The sequence below is a fragment of the Callorhinus ursinus genome, unplaced genomic scaffold (genome assembly GCF_003265705.2).
Source record: "Callorhinus ursinus isolate GAN/ISIS: 27379988/994484 unplaced genomic scaffold, GSC_fseal_2.0 scaffold25, whole genome shotgun sequence".
NCBI classification, from domain to species: Eukaryota; Metazoa; Chordata; class Mammalia; order Carnivora; family Otariidae; genus Callorhinus; species Callorhinus ursinus.
The window spans coordinates 674,263-693,269 of NW_027397087.1; the positions used below are offsets into that span (position 1 = coordinate 674,263).

At 35.1% G+C, this 19,007-nt stretch overlaps 1 protein-coding gene across 1 annotated transcript in view; it reads left to right on the forward strand.

Annotated features, from left to right (window-relative positions):
- The window catches only part of KATNBL1 (katanin regulatory subunit B1 like 1), a 42,069-nt gene extending 31,700 nt beyond the window's left edge, over positions 1-10,369 (forward strand). The window contains exons 5-10 of the mRNA XM_025883930.2: positions 1,638-1,756; positions 2,834-2,884; positions 2,973-3,062; positions 3,414-3,503; positions 5,068-5,161; positions 6,827-10,369. Coding sequence (XP_025739715.1) covers positions 1,638-1,756; positions 2,834-2,884; positions 2,973-3,062; positions 3,414-3,503; positions 5,068-5,161; positions 6,827-6,859 — 477 coding nt within the window. The 3' untranslated portion in view covers positions 6,860-10,369. The remainder of the gene's footprint in view (positions 1-1,637; positions 1,757-2,833; positions 2,885-2,972; positions 3,063-3,413; positions 3,504-5,067; positions 5,162-6,826) is intronic.
- Positions 10,370-19,007: the final 8,638 nt, after the last annotated feature.

The window sequence follows — 19,007 nt, forward strand, 5'->3', positions numbered from 1 at the left end:
TGGAATATTATTTGACCATTATAAAGAGTAAAGTACCGATATATGCTACACTATGTATAAACCTTGAAAACATTATGCTGTGTGAAAAAAGCCACATCGAAAAGGCCACATATTGTGTAATTCAAATTATATGAACTGTCTAGACTAGGTGAAGTCATAGAGACAAAAAGTAGATTAATGGTTGCCAGGGGCTGGAAAGAAGGGAGAATGGAGTTCAGGGTTTCTCTTAGGGGTGATGAAAATGTTGATTTTAAAATTAATAGTGGTGGGGCGCTTGGGTGGCTCAGTTGGTTAAGCGACTGCCTTCGGCTCAGGTCATGGTCTCAGGGTCCTGGGATTGAGCCCCGCATTGGGTTCCCTGCTTGGCAGGGAGCCTGCTTCTCCGTCTCCCTCTGAAGGCCCTCCTCCCTGCTTGTGCTCTCTCTCTCTCTCTTAAATGCATAAATAAAATCTTTAAAAAAAATAAATGAATAAAATTGATTGTGGTGATGGTTGTACAATCCACAGATATACTAAAAACTGCTGATTAAGTTTTATGGTATGTGAATTATATCTTAATCTGTTATTTAAAAAAATGAATCTAGTTGTTCCGGTACTAAAATTAATCTTACCGAAATATTTGTGTAAGTGCACATATTTACATACATAAGGATATTCACTGATGCATAGTTTTAATAGGGACAAACCAGAATCAATCTAAATAAATTATAGTGTATAACAACTGGAGATTGTTTTTTAAAAATGAGGTCGATCTGTGTTTTGACATTAAAATCTTTATAATATATAAGTGAAAAACAAGGTTTTCAAAAATACAGGTATTATAATATTTTAATTTTATATCTAATTTGTCTGTCTGGAAAATGGTTTGGAAAGACACATACTACCAGTCTGTTAACTGATTACTTCTGGGAAGTGTTACTAGTTTTTATCTGGGTAGATAGAGATTATTCACTTTTTCTTTGATACAGTTCTGTGCTACTTGAACTTTTTACAATAGGAACATATTACCTTACTATATTAAAAAAATGAATGAATGAATTTAAATACTGGTCACAGAACTGAATTTTTGTGGTTCCCTTCCCATGTTATTCAGTATATATTTATCTTTGCCTTTAATCCATATAATAAATTAAATCCTAGGCTTGTAGGTGAGTTAAAAATAATTTATTTTACAAATTACTGAGATTTAAAAAGAAAATGGTAGCAAATAAAAAGTACTGATAAAAAATAAACAAGTCCTGGGGTGCCTGGGTGGCTCAGTCGTTAAGTGTCTGCCTTCGGCTCAGGTCATGATCCCAAGGTCCTGGCATTGAGTCCTGCATTGGGCTCCCTGCTCGGCAGGAAGCCTGCTTCTCCCTCTCCCACTCCCCCTGCTTGTGTTCCTGCTCTTACTATCTCTCTCTCTCTCTGTCAAATAAATAAATAAATCTTTAAAAAAATAAAATAAACAAGTCCTAAATTTATTCAGATCATTTGTTTACTTTGTTCAACTGCAGCATTCCTTTTTTGGGGTCAGTAAAAGGAGTCACCTCTGCATAATTTTAAAATATGTCTACCAGAATAATTTAACTGGAAAAAAAATGGTTTCATGTCATGTTTCAGTGTGCTTTTTAACAAATCAGATTACTGCCTTTCAGGTTTCTCAGGACCATGAAACAATGGCACAGGTTTTGTTCAGCAGGAATTTGAGATTGAATGTAGCTTTAACATTCTGGAGAAAGAGAAGTATAAGTGAACTTGTAGCTTATTTGGTGAGGTAAGTATGACCTTTTATGCTTTTGTTCAGTTAAAGTAATTTCCATGTTTTATCTTGAAGTGCCTCTTCTTTTTTATGTTATACTGGCTAAAATTTTAAACTTCCTATATTTAGCTTCAGTATAACAATTTAAATTATATTTATCAGCAGTCTAAGAGTAATCAACACACAGAAAACCATCTGTTTCATCATATTGAACAAAGCTGTTACCTTCTCTAGGGTTCTTATATATAAAACTAAGAGATACCAGTATGGGAAAAGTAACCTTTTAAAAATCCTCTTTGAGTCAAAATTTTAAGCATGGCTTTCCTCAGTATATTCAAGTCACTTCTCAACATTTATCTTTTTTTTCCTCCCCTAGAGAGAGAGGGTATGTGTGTGGGGAGGGGGGAGTTGTCAGGCAGGCAGAGAGGGAGAGAAACATTCTTTGAGCAGGCTCTCTTCTCAGAGCCCCATGCAGGGCTAGATCTCATGTTCCTGAAATCATGACCTGAGCCAAAATCAAGACTCAGCTGCTTAACCGTCTGAGCCAACCAGGCACCCCCACTTCTCCAATTTAATGAAGCCTCCCCTGACCACCTTATTTAAAAATGCATATTTTGGGACACCTGGGTGGCTCAATTGTTAAGCGTCTGCCTTCAGCTCAGGTCATGATCCCAGGGTCCTGGGATTGAGCCCTGCATCGGGCTCCCTGCTCAGTGGGAAGCCTGCTTCTCCCTCTCCTACTCCCCCGCTTGTGTTCCCTCGATTGCTGTCTCTCTGTGTCAAATAAATAAATAAAATCTATTAAAAAAATACATATTTCTTCGCTCCCTGTCTCTGTTTTATTTATTCCCATAGCACTTACTACCATCAACTTGCTCTATGTATTTTACTTGTTATCTGTCTCTCTCTTCTTCCACACCCCATACACACACTCTGAAATACAAGTACTATATCTCTTTGTTTACTGCTGCATCCCCAGCACCTGGCTCGTCATAGAGACTTAGATTCTTTGCTGAATGAGTAAATTTTTCAAAAGCAGTGTGGAAGTTACAGATAAGGAAATCAGCACTCTAAGCAGTTTTGTACCCACAGGATAGAAGACCTTGGAGTTGTTGTGGATTGCCTTCCTGTGCTCACCAATAGGTAAAAAAGAATATTTTTCAGAAAAAAAGTAAGTTTAAAGAAGGGCAAATGACTTATTCATAATTTTACAACTTAGTATTTATTTTAGTTTACAGGAAGAAAAACAGTACATCTCACTTGGCTGCTGTGTAGATTTGTTGCCTCTAGTAAAGTCCCTACTTAAAAGCAAATTTGAAGAGTAAGTGCTAATGTGACTCTCAATTCATTTTTCTCTTTCAGCATCCTTGATTTTGTTGCTTGTGAGTACATAGTGGTAGTTTGAACTCCATGAGACATGCATGGTTTCTGTTTTCAAGGAGCTTATAGCCCAATTAAGAAAAGAATATGAAATGATTAAAGATTAATTACAAAAGTATCTATAAACAACTTAACATAAAATACAGCTTTTGAAAGTAGCGAAATAAAATTTTTAAAGGGGAAAAATCAGTGTGTGTATGTGCTTTTTGAGGTGGGGGCAGAGTATGTATCTTTTTTTGTAAAGGCTTGTTGGGTGAAAACACTTGAATTCTGTAACAAAATGTCATTTCAGATATATAATAGTTGGTTTAAACTGGCTTCAAGCAGTCATAAAAAGGTGGTGGTCAGAACTATCATCCAAAACAGAAATTATAAATGATGGGTGAGTATATCTTTAAAAATAAACTCAGTCTAATAAAAGTTTTTTCAGAAAAGCAGTTTGATTAAAAGGTGATAATTCTATTCCATGATCATCATTAAATAAAAATTTATATTCTTCATTTTCAGAGAAATATTAAATTGGAATAGTGTTCACATGTGAAAATTACATATGAAAGTTGAATTCCAGAGCCCAGTAACCCCCTCTCTCTATTTTTCTGGCAGAACCTTACACTTCCTTTTCTTTATTGTTATGTTAATCACCATACATTACATCATTAGTTTTTGATGTAGTGTTCCAAGATTCATTGTTTGTGCATAACACCCAGTGCTCCACGAAGAATGTGCCCCCTTTAATACCCATCACCAGGCTAACCCATCCCCCCAACCCCCTCCCGTCTAGAACCCTCAGTTTGTTTTTCAGAGTCCATCGTCTCTCATGGTTCGTCTCCCCCTCCAACTTACTCCCCTTCATTCTTCCCCTCCTCCTATCTTCTTTTTTTTCCTTAACATATATTGCATTATTTGTTTCAGAAGTACAGATCTGTGATTCAACAGTCTTGCACAATTCACAGCGCTCACCATAGCACATACCCTCCGCAATGTCTGTCACCCAGCCACCCCATCCCTCCCACCCCCCACTACTCCAGCAACCCTCAGTTTGTTTCCTGAGATTAAGAATTCCTCATATCAGTGAGGTCATATGATACATGTCTTTCTCTGATTGACTTATTTCACTCAGCATAACACCCTCCAGTTCCATCCACGTCGTTGCAAATGGCAAGATCTCATTCCTTTTGATGGCTGCATAATATTCCATTGTGTATATATATCACATCTTCTTTATCCATTCATCTGTCGATGGACATCTTGGCTCTTTCCACAGTTTGGCTATTGTGGATATTGCTGCTATAAACCTTGGGGTGCACGTACCCCTTCGGATCCCTACATTTGTATCTTTGTGGTAAATACCCAGTACCTTACACTTCATTTTAGGAGGAAAAAGCGCAATAGTGCTTTAACCCTCATACCTGTTATAATGAGTAAGGGAGAAAAAAAGAGATGGCTTTTGGTGAGTTAAGTATTGAGGCACAGGGATGGAAGCATCCTGCATCCTATAGGTCTTTTGACTACCTAGACATTAACCTGAGAATCCAATGTGTATGATTATAATTCTAAAAACTGTACTATAATCATAATTTGAATATTGCCTTAATGTAAAAATGTGTGGGTATTCTACTAGATGAACCAGATTATCATGAAGCTGCAAAAAAATACCTCCCAACAGTCTTCTTAAAGATTTTTTTCTCTAGGCTCTCAAAAATTTCTCACTTCATACCCAAGACCAGGTTGTCCAAATGCTGCTCCAAATGCCTAGTTTTCTTTCCTGCTTTAACAAATAAGTAATCTTTAATTTCCATGATTGGCAAGTATTATTTTAAAGAGTTGCTTGATTTCAAATGGTACAATTTCTTCTGATAAATACTTGAAAATTTGAAACTGTGTTCATTAAGGGTATTTACTAAGTCCATATTCTTATATTTGCATTCTTTTTTCTTTTCTCATAGAAATATTCAGATTTTAAAACAACAATTAAGTGGATTATGGGAACAGGAAAACCATCTTACTTTGGTTCCAGGATATACTGGTAATATAGCCAAGGTAATCCACACTTAAGCTTAAAAGTTAAGCTTAAAATCTCTATTTAAGCTTAATTAAATATTAGAAATAATATATTAGTATTATGCATTTATTAAATGAAGTCTTTCAAATATTCAATACAGTATATTCTTTTTTTTTTAGATTTTATTTATTTGACAGAGACAGCGAGAGAGGGAACACAAGCAGGGGCAGAGCCCGATGCAGGGCTCCATCCCAGGACCCTGGGACCATAACCCGAGTCGAAGGCAGACGCTTAACGACTGAGCCACCCGGGTGCCCCTACAGTACTATTCTAATAAGGCCTAAAGTCAGTTTCATATTTACAAATGCTTAAGGTCCTCTGGATATGAATATGACTTCGGCAAGGAACACAGGAATTAGCCATTGAATGTATTTCAGATGCAGCTGTGGAAATGATGTGCTAGAGGGAATTTAATGAACTAGCTCCAATTAGAGAAAAGGTTAAGAACCCAGGTTAGGAAGGCATCCGAAAAGACAGTGACACTCAGGAAGCAAGGGGTGAGGAATGTAATCAAATGCTTTCAGGGTATTATTTTGTACTTGGCTTTTGCTAACGTCATGCTTTTGGGAAAGTAAATGTTCAAATCACAGTATGAATTTGACATTGTTCTTTATTTATTTTCTTATCTCTTAAAGGAAAAGATATATTGCTAGTTTGGATTTTAATATTTAAACTCCAGAAAACATTGGTAGTTAAAATATAATTGCAGGAGGGAAAAAATCTCTCTTAAGAAATATTTACACCCTTTTACTGGGGGGCATACTGCTATCATAAATGGGCATTAATCAGAAATATACAAGCATTCTTTAGTTTAAAAAATACAGTATTCTAAGTAAGAGGTATTATGTTGTGGACTTAGTTGTAAAATTCTCCTTGGATACCTTCAAGAAAAGAAGCAAAATGATTTATCAAACAAGTGTGTGACCACTGTGTATAATTTTACTCTGTAGAATTCTTAATGACGAAAATCTCATAAACAAATATCAATTTCCCAGTTTTTTGTTGTTGTTTTAGTTGTTCTTTCAATAATGGGGAAATGAAGTAAAAGTTGATAGAAAATGGATATAGAGTATGTATTACATATCACCTTGTTCTGGAGGCACCTTGTTAGTAGTACTGAAAAAATATTGTCTCCTTAGAAATTTCCTTTCAATTACAGTTTTTTATAAAGAGAAACTTTATGGTGGTTATGACCCTAGATACTGCATTTATTATTAAGAAAACATTGATTGATTTAAAAAGTTCTGTGAAGTTCCTTAAATTGTGATAAAAGCCTCTTTTATAGTATTAAGCCCTCAGCTGTAATTTTTCAAGGATAGAAATCAGAAAGGCTGTCCTCAGGCTGGCCTAGAGTGTATATAGCAATGAAGGAATTGCTGGGAATGATTTAATGATCTTGCTTAGCTATAAAAGCAGAGTGATTTGATCACAGGAACCAGAACATTCACTCAGCACTTAACAAACATTTATTGATGCAGTGCTAAACAAAATGCAGCTTAAAAAAGTTCAGTAAGACACATTTACCCTCAGAAGGTCACAAGAAGCTAAAGCAAATCACGTAACAAAAAGGGAGGAGAAAATGGGGTGTGCATATGTGTATTTGCTGTACCAGCTAATGAAATGTTTTTGTTTTGTTTTCTAAGGATGTAGATGCTTATTTATTACAGTTGCATTGAGAGACTTCATCTACTAAAGAGCATTTGACTATTCAAAACGTCCCCAGACTAAGATTTCAAAAACAACAAAAAAAGTCTCATCTGAGAACTGTGAACCGTGGAAGAAATCAAAACCTTTTTTTTTCTTTAAAAAGCCACATATGAAACCACTAATGAAACCCTAACAATCTACTTCACATTGAAGTGGAAAAATATCCAAAAGGAGCAGCTTCAACTTCAATGAGGTGAAAGTGCACTATGAAGATTGTTCGCCTTTGCTGCATTCGGGATTTATATGGTTATTTGGTAACATTGTTTAAGAACTACTGGGTCTTAATGCAGTCCTGCATAAGAATATAATTTATACTATGTCAAAAAGAAGACAGGACTTATTACTAGGAATCACAAAGACCAATCATCGTGACTTTTTTGAAGATTATGTTTTATAAGAAAACACTTAAATGTGTGCAGCTATTTTCTTATTTTGAAGACTTTGCAAGTTTAAAATGTCATAGCAAATAATCAATACTAAAAATTTGTCCACACTGAGATACTGTGTATACAAAATGCCTTAATTATTAATAAGCCAATGTGTAGATACCAATACCTGTTTAAAAAAATTAAAACCAACCATGCTTCTGGCATGATAAAATCATGGAATTACATCAGGGGTTTCCACTCATGTAGAATATTATTGTTAAAACTTATTCCATACCATTTTTAAAACTTGAGGATATTTTTCGTATCTCTGAAATTTTTTTTTTGCCAGAATCATTGTGTCATGTATGTATGTGTTATTTCTACATAAAAGAAAAAGGTGAATATGTATTTGTATGAATGCTTAACTAGAAATGTCCATGGAGTTGGCTAATTTATATTCACTTTTTATTGTATATAGATTCCTAATATTTTCAGTTCTGTATCATTTAAGCTTTCTTCATTTGAGTAAATTCACTAAATATTTCTATTTTTTGCTTTTTTTAATTCTGCTTTTATATCAGTTCTAATTCTTTTTCACTACTTATGTTTTAAAGAATTACATACAGTGCTTTAGAAATGTTTACAGTTAGTGCTGATCTTGTGTTCTAAATTCCAACACTTTACTACCTCCTCCAATGGTTAGTATGAAATGCCAGCAGACTGTATGAGGTCTTTTTTTTTTTTTTAATATAATTTTTAGTGTCAGTGAACCCACTTCTGGAATGTCTTAACAGCTGCGTATCTTATCTTGAAAGTGATTGGGATTTAAATACCACTATTGGTGGTTTGTGCATCATCTGAGTAAAGATTTTTAGTAATTGATTTTTCTGCAGTAATCCTACAAGCACTTGAATGTAAATCTTTAGCATTTATCCAGTTAGCCACTACTGATGTGAAATCCCAAGCAACTTTTTTGCTTTAAAAATGTCATCTTTCACTGAGTTCTATTTTTTGTGTAACTATATTTCATATAGCTGTGTATTCCTCACAATGAGCATCAGTTTTAATAATTGGTTCTTAAGTATTTAGAATAATTTAAGATTACTGCATCTCTGTGATTTGAGAGTTGAGTTATATAAGAAGTTGTTTTTCAGGAGGTGGGAATTTGAATCGTAAACCTGCGTCATCTCTGTGAAACCTTAAGATGATGAAATAGAACCTTTCTTTCTTTGTTCTTATTCCTTTAGTTATCACTGTCTTATCTAACACTTTGCACCAATTAACTCAGTTGGAGCATGGTGCTAATGAGGCTAAGGATAGGAGTTCAATCCTTTTATAGGTTCATTAACTTTACACATACACAGAACTATTCATGGCCACAGATTGCAACTTCTTATAGGTATGTATCTCGCAATTCAGCTCTTAGTCACAAGGAAGATGATGTATATGACATAACATAAGCTTTTCATCTCAAATGGAAAGACAGCTTAAATAATTGGTATATGTGATACTATAGACTTTTAATCTAATATTTAAATTAAACATAATGTAATATCTAAAATATTGTGTCACTATAATTTTCTCAGGGTAAGACCATTTTCTAAATAGTATCTTTTAAAAATCAAATTTCAATAAATTTCAGTAAAAATTAGATACAAATACAAATAAAATATAGTAAGAAAAGGTAAAATCCTATTAACACTGAGTTCTTGTGCCTAAGTTTGGGTTTGTTAAAGGAAAGTATACTCAGTGCTGTATAAGACAGCAGAATCTTTAGCTCACATATATTATTCAGTATCACACAACTCCTAATTTCTGTTCTTGGTGTTTGCAGTTTACATTAGTATCTACCTTTCTCAGTTACTGAGTTATGGTTAAGTATTATTTTTAGTACGATTTTTGGATAAAAGATGTTAAATAAGTAAATATTGTTGAACACTTTGGTTGCTGTTAAGCTCCTCTCATGCTATTTAATCAGAACAGTGTTGATTTGATCTCCAAAAAGAGCCAAAGAAAGTGTTTACAAAGTATTTTGGCTGTTGTATTGACCTAGATTAGGACAATTGCTGTCTGTCATTGCTCACTTATTATTGTGCTGCTAAGCAGTATACAGAACTGAGGGACTACCCAACATCTCTATGCCTTTTTACCTCTTCTACCTTCTTAGGTATTCTGTACTTGACTTTGCTAACTTTGCAGGTCTAGGGACAGGAAGTTAATTGAGGTGATGGAGGGTTATAATCAAGTAATTTGCTTCTACTAGAGATAAAATGAATGGATTTTGTAATGAGTGGTCATGATCAGAATTAGGGTTAAAAGGAAGCAAGCATTATCAGATGGTTTTTAAAATTAATCTTTTGGCAGTAATTTCAAAAGTAGTTGACACAGATGATTTACTTGAATCCTGAGATGTGAGGATTTGTATATAAATCCTGTATCCACTTTGGGGAATCATTAATATCAGCACTAAACTCTGAGGGCTACTGAGGAATTAAATCTTAATGCCCTTGAACATTTTTGATACATGTTATGTCCTAATCTTAAAAATGGTCATGTAGATTCAGAGCTACATTTCTGGCCTTTGAAATAGGCCAACTCAGAACATTTCTGTATTTGGCAAGTTGATACAATTAACGTTAATGGATGATTTGAGAAATTATTATTAGCTATTAAATGTTAATAATAGGAATAATATTTAAATAGTTACTTAAATTACTTAATCAAGGGGCTTGAAAAAGCAAAATTTAAGTTAATATTTTAGCAGTCATCCCCAGTTATCTTTCTTCCTATCTTTTAAGAGCAAGATGGTAATGTCAGTTGCCTTTGTTGATTTAAAGAAAAAAGAAAAAAGAATCACAAGCAACTGATTTAACTGGAGTGATCCATTTGGATACACTACTTATCTTTCAATATGAACTTTTATTTTCTGGATTACTTCAAATGGAAATAATATTGCTGGACATTTGTTGGTAGGTATTTACTCCTATTCATTCTCCCTTAATTTCTAATTCTAACTATGAAAATTGTCAAAACTTTGTGACCAACTATTCCTGCTCCTTTTTTATTCTGTAACAAGAATATAGAATAAAAAATTCATCCCTAAACACTGTATGCTCCTAATTTGTAAGATAGTTTGATTGATTCAGTAACAGCATCAAGTGTAACAATAAAAACAAATACTGCATATTATATACCCAGTATAAGAACTGTATTTTCCAATGCTGTCCTTAATATTTAAAATATTGTAGTCAGTGTAATGTTCTCTGGGTCAGATCATTGACTTAACAGCATCTGCTAAAATCAAACGTCAGTAAAAATTAAGTACAAATAAAACATAGTATATACCCCAGTATTTTCTCTTGTAGACTATAATCATAAAACACAAAAAGACTGTGTACCAATTCTGTGAAAGGGCAGCCCCGGAGCTACCAGTATTTTTCATAGCAAAGCTTGTTATATATTATTGCTTTGATAAACAGAATTATTATTATCTGAGCTACAAAGCTTTCAGATAAGAGATGTCAAGAGTCTAGATGAGGATTCAGCCCCCATATACACTTGGAAGTATTGATTCTTTTTTTTTTACATGTACACTATTTACTACACAAGGTATACCTCAAAAAAGTAATAATAAAGGTCAAAAAATTTATAAGTATTGTTTATATCACCCACCTTAAATCAAATATCATAGATACAATTGAAACCCTGTGTGTACCTTACCATGTCCCATTATTTCCCTCCTCCAAGGTGACCACTATTCTAAATACAGCCATTGTCATGCCCCTGGGGGTTTTACAATTTTTGTGTAAATAGGGTCACACTACACATCCTTCTGTAACTTGCTGGATTTTGCTGAAAATGTTATTTCTTTAAGATTCATGTCTGTCAGTACACATGGCTCTAGTTCATTTGCTTCCAGAATGATATGATATTCTATTGTGGAAATACACCCTCATGTATTTGTCCATTTTGTTGGTGATGGGCATCTTAAGTATTTGAATGAGTATTGATTCTTATCCTTTACATTATTATGTATTTTCATTCGCTAAACCAGGATTTTTTTTTTTTTTAATGTCCTGGACCTGGCCAAGACTGTGACACTATGAATTTACACCAAAGCTGAGAAGAGTTGATCCAAGTATTTTCTAGGTAAGAGTTTTCGCTGGAGTCCTGGAATACACTGAATTACCAGAATTATTTGCTTCTAAAATTAACTATGTTGCATTTATCAACCAAACCTGCAACATGGAGCCTGGATTAGAATTAGACCTCACCTTCCAGAAGTCAGGAAGAGAGTTTTAGCATTCTCTTACTTTTCTACTTTGATTTAAAAAAGAGAGTGAGAGAAAGAAAAAAAAAACTTCATTAACCCTTGTATAAAATTAAAGAGGTGAATGAGGCCCTAATTCTCCCCTCACTTGCCCAGCAGTCCATTCACCAGTTCCTTTCTGTACAACTGTAGTTCAGCCTCAACAACAGCAGGAAAAGATTGATACTCTTAGGCAGATTCTAAAGCTTAAAAAAGGTTTAGAAGAGGCCTATCTTTCCCCTTGGCCATCTGGATTTCTTTTCCTCTACTTAGATTAGAAATCAGTAAAGGGGAGAACAAACTCACTTTTCAGTCTCTTCTTTTGAAGGCTTCTCTGCCTGTCCCTTAGATGTCAGTGTTCCCTGAGTCCCCCCTTAGGTCTCTTCTCACTCTACCAATTCCCTGAAAAACATTGTTTATTCCCAAGGCGTCCTTTACTATCTACATTAATTGTTCTCATGTTGGGGGTGGACGGGAGGCCATTTTTCGGTGGATCAAATGGACGTGGATATTTTTAAAGGTTGTGAAAACCAACTGTATGTTTTATCATTCTGAAATATAGACCTTGCCCTAAATCTCCTAGCTCATAAGTTATATATGCAGTTGCCTACTGGGAACGTCCACTGGGACATCTTGTAGACATATTAAATTCAGTTTATCCAGAATTGACCTCATTCTCCACCTCCACTCCCCTCCACCAACCCTACTCACCCCTCATTCCCACCCCCCAGGGACAGAAGGTATTCTGGCTAGGTCCTGGGTTTCCAGTCTCACTGAATAGCCCTAATATCAGCAATTATCAAGCTGCAGAACTTTGAATCATCTCCAAATCACTCATCAAATCCTGTTGGTGCAACTCCCTCAATTTTTCTCATCTTTCTGTATCTCTCCCCCTCTCCTGCCATTATCTTAGTCTGCATTACTCCAGCAGCCCCCAGGCTGGTCTATCTGGCACCGGTCCTGCATCTCTATATGCTATCCTCCACACATGCTGCCCCAGAATAGTCTATAGAGCACAAATTTTACTCCTTAAGGCCTCTTAGAATAAACAGTATGATTTATAATCTGTTGACCACACCTCCTCTTCTCTTCCAGTACTTCAGCTAGAATGAACTTGTTTCAGTTTCTGGGAAAACTGCAAATGCTGAAAATTCTTTGCAAATGTTGTTTGAACATTCTTCCCCAAGTTCTCATTTATCATTTTCTTAATGTTCAGGTCTCAGCTTAAACACAGTTTAAATACCTCTTAAACCTGTTAGAGGTATCTGCTGCACGCTCTCATCTTAACACTGTTCTCCTAACACTACTGATATATCAGTGTTTTCTAATTGTTCATCTGTCTTCCCAGCTAGATTGGTAATTTCATGAAGCCCAAGTCTGTTCTCTGTCACATCTCCAGTACTAAGCTCAAAGCCTGGCAGGCAGTAGGCCTTGATTCTCACAAATTAATGCAAGGTTGTGGCATCTTTGGGCATGTATCGAGGAAGTAATTGAATAATCCAAAGCTGTTTGTGATAGCAGCTAAAAATGTCTAATTTCAGAAGAAAAATACCTAGTTCTCTTCACTTTTTTGTTTTAGGATATTGGTTTGTAAATGTTCGTGCTACAACCGGATAAAACCTTAGCTAAAATGTGTTTGATTCTAAAAGGTTGTTACAATTGTTTTTCTATTGTATAGTTTCTACATTTCACACAAGATCCATGTAAGAGAGGACTACCTATAAAGTGCAAAGTGAAGGTATTTTCATGTAATGTGTAAAACACATACATTTGCTTGAAATTTAGGACATCTCTTTGGTGTTTTGTGTTTCTCTTATTTTGTCTTAAAATAATTGAGAATCATGTGAGGTACAATGGGTTTTTTTCCCTGTGAGTTTCTTTTTTAAATTACAAAAGTAGTTCATACTTATTTTTGAAAATAGAATAATAAAAAGAAAATTATCCATAATCTTATCCACCTGGAGGAGCCAACGTGTCTCTCCTTCCAGATTTTCTTCTGGGTGTATGTATATTTTTAGTGTAAATGGATTCAAACTCTACATACTGATATTGGGTATATTGTTTCCTCCTTTCCATACACTGGAAAAGCTTGAAGGTAACTGAAAAATATTTTTGCCTATTAAAGCGATATGTTCTGAGCAGTTAATTAATTTCTGTGGGGAAATTGGAAGTAGCCAAAAAAATATTTGAGAATTACTTTTGAAGCATTCTTAGTATAGGATTCTGTTTTCTTTGACCACTGCTAATTATTACCTAACTTTTAAAAAATGCTAGCAAGGGGGCTTATAAGTAAAAGCAATTTCTCTGTTTTGAAAAAGAAACATGTAGGTATGTTTAAATAATCTTAAGTAATTAGGAACAAAATTTCAACTTATATTCTGGTGTATTCTAGCCATCAAACATAATTTTCTAATTAGGCTGCCCTTTATTTCTGAAACTGATAATGTTAAGCAATACTATGACTATCGAGTCTGTATAAAACTAAGATTTGATTTTTAAGATTCAGCACTATCTGAATAAATCAGGTCCTAATAACCTGACTCTCGATATATTTTCTACAGGAAGTCTATATAATGAAGTGCTTCTAACTGAATAATTAACTGCCTAAATAATTTTCCTTAGATTCCTTTTTCAAGGTTTTATTTATTTATTTGAGGGAGAGATAGAACACAAGTGGTGGGGAAGTATGGAGGCAGAGGGAGAGGGACAAGCAGACATCCCGCTGAGCGGAGAGCTTGACTCAGCTCTAACCCAAGACCCCAGGATCATGATCTGAGCCAAAGGCAGATGCTTAACCAACTGAGCCACCCAGACAACCCAGATTCTGTATTCTTAATTAAAAAGTAATCATTGCATTGTGTCTTGGAGGAAAGTCATGTAATGCTAGAAATGGAGAAAAATTAATTAGTGGTGAGTAATAGGAACAGAGATAGGTAAAGCAAATAATTATACACACACACATTCATGTATATATATTAAAAATGTGAATATTCTCGTATTCCTAGACTCAACCTATTATCCTATGCTGTAATCAACCATAAAGATTGTTATATCTTCATATGGAATAAAGGGAGAAGAATTTTCTTTCTTTTTTTTTTTTAAGATCTATTTATTTGACGGGGTGCCTGGGTGGCTCAGTCCGTTAAGCGCCTGCCTTCAGCTCAGGTCATGATCCCGGGTCCTGGGATTGAGCCCCGTATCAGGCTCCCTGCTCAGTGGGGAGCTTGCTTCTCTTTCTCCCTCTGACCCCCACTCGTGCTTGCTCTCTCGCTCTCAAATAAATTAATCTTTTAAAAGATTTAATTTATTTGAGAGCGAGCAAGCATGCCAGCACGCGAGCAGAGTGGGGCAGTGGGCAGAGAGAGAGAGGGAGAGAGAATCTCAAGCCAACTCCCTGCTGAATGCAGAACCCAACACCAGGGCTCATTCTCCATGAGGTCATGACCTGAACTGAAACCAAGAGTCCAACAGCTCAACTGACTGAACCACCCAGGCGCCACAGGGAGGAGGATTTTCTTACAAATGGATGCAGTAATGACTTTTACTGAATTCTCCTATACCATATTAGCATTTTTATACTACTAAGTAAAATTCCTTAGTCTTTGTCAACTCTAAGATCACACAACATTGACTTGCTTTCATGTCCATTTAAATGTTTGTTTTAAAGAAGAGCAATGAAACTTTATTCTTCACATTATTTGTAAAGTTATTGGTGATTTAGCCCGGTATAGTTTTGTTTTGTTTGAACTTATTAAGACAATTAACAGCAAACAGAGCAACAAAATTGTTAGTACCCTTCTAAATAATAATTTTAAAATTTTCAATTATTTTGTGATTTTTTTGTTTTGTTATTCATAAACTTTAAAGATAATTAAAGATAACTATATAGCAATTGAAACAAAATAAACCTAACGTTTTAGACTTTTAAGAATGTCTGATAGTATTGATCCAGGGCCATGTTATTGTTACCTTAGTCTAATAGTCATTTCTGCTTCGTCAGAATTTATGTAGCTAATGTATGTAATGACTTCATTCTACAAATCTTCAAAATATGAAATAGCAAAAGTTTGCTTTAAAAGTTTTTGATGATAATTAGAAACTGTATTTGGTAAAATTATTCTTCTGAAGTAATTTTCTATAATTATTTAAATATTGACAAGTTTAGGATTAAATAATGAAAGCTATAGTGGTTATGATAATTGATGTATGTTTGATGTAGTCTTCAAAAGAGTAGCCGATGTTTTAGAATCATATTACACTGTTTATCCTCTTAAAGTTTTCTTGGACAAAGTTTTCTTTTTTTTTTTTTTAAGATTTTTATTTATTTATTGAGAGAGAGAGAGAATGGTAGAGAGAGAGCATGAGAAGGAGGAAGGTCAGAGGGAGAAGCAGACTCCCTGCTGAGCAGGGAGCCTGATGCGGGACTCGATCCCGGGACTCCAGGATCATGACCTGAGCCGAAGGCAGTCGCTTAACCAACTGAGCCACCCAGGCTCCCTTGGACAAAGTTTTCTTGATATACTTTTGTAATTTGAACTAAATGAAAATAACATGACTTTCTTTTTCTGTTATCTTTATTAGGTAGTGGGACCAAATAATTCTTTGAAAATATAAGTTGATATGGGAGGACTCAGTTACAAGTTTTGTGTTTAAACAACATGAAAGTTAGTGCTTTTTAAATGTTAATTCAGCTGTTGACTAGTGTGATATTTGAGGAACTGCATTATGTCCTTGAAATCAAATACTTCAATTAAAAGATATTTATAATATATACACTGCCTGCATGAGCTGCTTGTAGCAGCTGGTACACTCCCATTTGTCATATCACATGTGGTGTGAGTTTCATGTCTGCTACTTTTATCTCTTGATCAGTCTTTTCAGAAAAAAAGTGACAGCTGACTATATATAAGGAAAAACTTCCTCAAGAACATTCTAGTAGAATTTATTAGCAGTGATCTGAGTAAATTCTAACACTGATAGTTTAGAAATATGTATGTACAGCCAAATGTGTACAGATACCAAAGAAGTATTAGGTTCAATAATTAACAAGTCACTAACAAGTATTTTATTTAAAAAACAGAGCCTCAAAATTAAAGTTGAATCTATGGATTTTTTTTTTCTCTTTCAAGTTAGACTAATAGAAATTTCTCCTGTTAGTCTGATTATGCAGCCCTCTAAAAGTCGTATTTCAAGTGTCCCAAAACTTTTATTGGAAAAGTAAGGAGGTGGTTTAAGACCCAATGAATGCTAACAGGTATGATTGAGGCTATGTCTAAAGTTCTGTATTTACTGCAGGTCATTATTTCCTGCAAAACAGAGGCATCAAGCTATGAGATACCCAATGCGTAATAAGATGTCAACTGGTTGAGGTAGCGAAGCTGTCCATAATCAATAGATTACTTGCTATATCCTTATTGATCTTTTTTTTTTAAGATTTTATTTATTTATTTGAGAGAGAGAGAGTGAGAGATAGAGAGCACGAGAGGGAAGAGGGTCAGAGGGAGAAGCAGACTCCCCGCCGAGCAGGGAGCCCGATGTGGGACTCGATCCCGGGACTCCAGGATCATGACCTGGGCCGAAAGCAGTTGCTTAACCAACTGAGCCACCCAGGCTCCCTATCCTTATTGATCTTAAGCACAGGTACAATCGCTGTCCTCAGAGAATTGTTCTAAAATACTAAATGTACTACAATTCTAAAACCATACTATTGGGAAAGACTTTGAAAGCTTTAGTTCTTAATTTATACTTTTAGGAAGATTGAGATTTAAGCAAGTTCACACTCAAATGCATAAAGTACTATACTAAACATTGTAAAGTTTTTTTGTTATGTAGTGCATGTTACTATTTACTAGATGCCTGACTGCAGAAGAGGGAAGCTATTTCCCCTGGTGTTGGTAAGTCCCTCCAACCTTTATAATCAAAACTCAGTAAGTTTAATAGGGAGTTTTGTATACCCTGTTTATTTTTAAATTAGATACATGAGATTCACACTTATATTTTAGCTTATTATCCACACCGATGTCTTTTGAGAATAGTGGCATCAGTGGGTTAAGGTACAACTTTCAAGGACATTTTGTCTTTCCACCCTTTCCCTGCATATTACAACTTATATGATGGGTAGCTGCTGGGAAGTTTTCCTTACAAGAACTTGACCCAGAAGAATTCTGATTACACCATTTCTAGATCATCTTCAGCTTGCTTTAATGTTTTTGGGTTGTTGTTTTTTTTTTTACAGCTTTACTGAGGTAAAAATGATATACAAAACCTGCACATCTTTAATGCATACAATTTGATGGGTTTGGACATATACACAGATGTTTACCTGTGATTCCATGACCACAATCAAAGCAATAAACAGATCCATCATCTCCAAAGTTTCCTTGTGTCCTTTTTTGTGTATGTGTGATAAGAACACTTACCATGAGGCCTACACTCATCAAAATTGTAGTTTAATACAGCATTATTCACCTTAACCAAGACAAGAAAGCAACCCAGATGTCCACTGACAGATGAGTGGATTTTTTAAAAAATGTGTTGTATACATACAATAGAATATTATTAGTCCAGGATTGGGGGGGAATCTTACCTTTTGTGCCAACATGGATGGACTTGGGAGACATGCTAAGTGAAATAAATCACAGAAGGACAGATACGACATGATTCCACTTACATGAGGTATCTCAAATTTATAGAAGCAGATAATAGAATGGTGGTTGCCAGGGGATTTGAGGAGGGGAAATGGGGGTTGTTCAATGGATAGCAAGTTACATTTGTGCAAGAGGAGTGAGTTCTAGAGACCTGCTCTACGACATAGTGCTTATCGTTAATGACAATCTTGTTTAGCCATTAATCCCTTTGGAAGTGGAGGTGAATGCTCCGTTAAAGAAACCAGTTTAAATTTTTACTAACAGTGAAATTGTTTTTCACCTTCCTTTTTGATGCCTCTTTATTTTCTTCTACGTGCAGGTATACCCTTGTTTGTATTGAATTTAGATTGTAAGCCTGCTAGAGTGCACATGCCCTCAGTGCTTGTGTCCTGCACCATACTGAGTAAATGGCTGTTTGGTAAATTCTAAGTATCCATTTTTCACTTTTTCTTTCCTGAATTGCTACAGCAACATTCTAAGTTGCTATTTTGGCTTTTCCGGGAAAAGTCTCAGTTTAATTATAAATTCTATGCAAAAGCAAAATGGTAGATCTCCTTTGGGTCTGTGATGCCATTATCTTTTATAGAAAAAAACTTATAAATTATGTAAAATCATAGCCTTTAAATAACCCTACTCCCCGAGATACCATTTTAGCTAAAATACCACGGCCTGGTGGAACTGGCATTGTACGGTGGTTATGCAATGAGTGCAGATTACATTCCTAACGCAGAGAGAAAACCCCAGGTCAAAAGCATGCCCTCTGTAGGGGTGTGCTTAGCCTAAAATAAATACA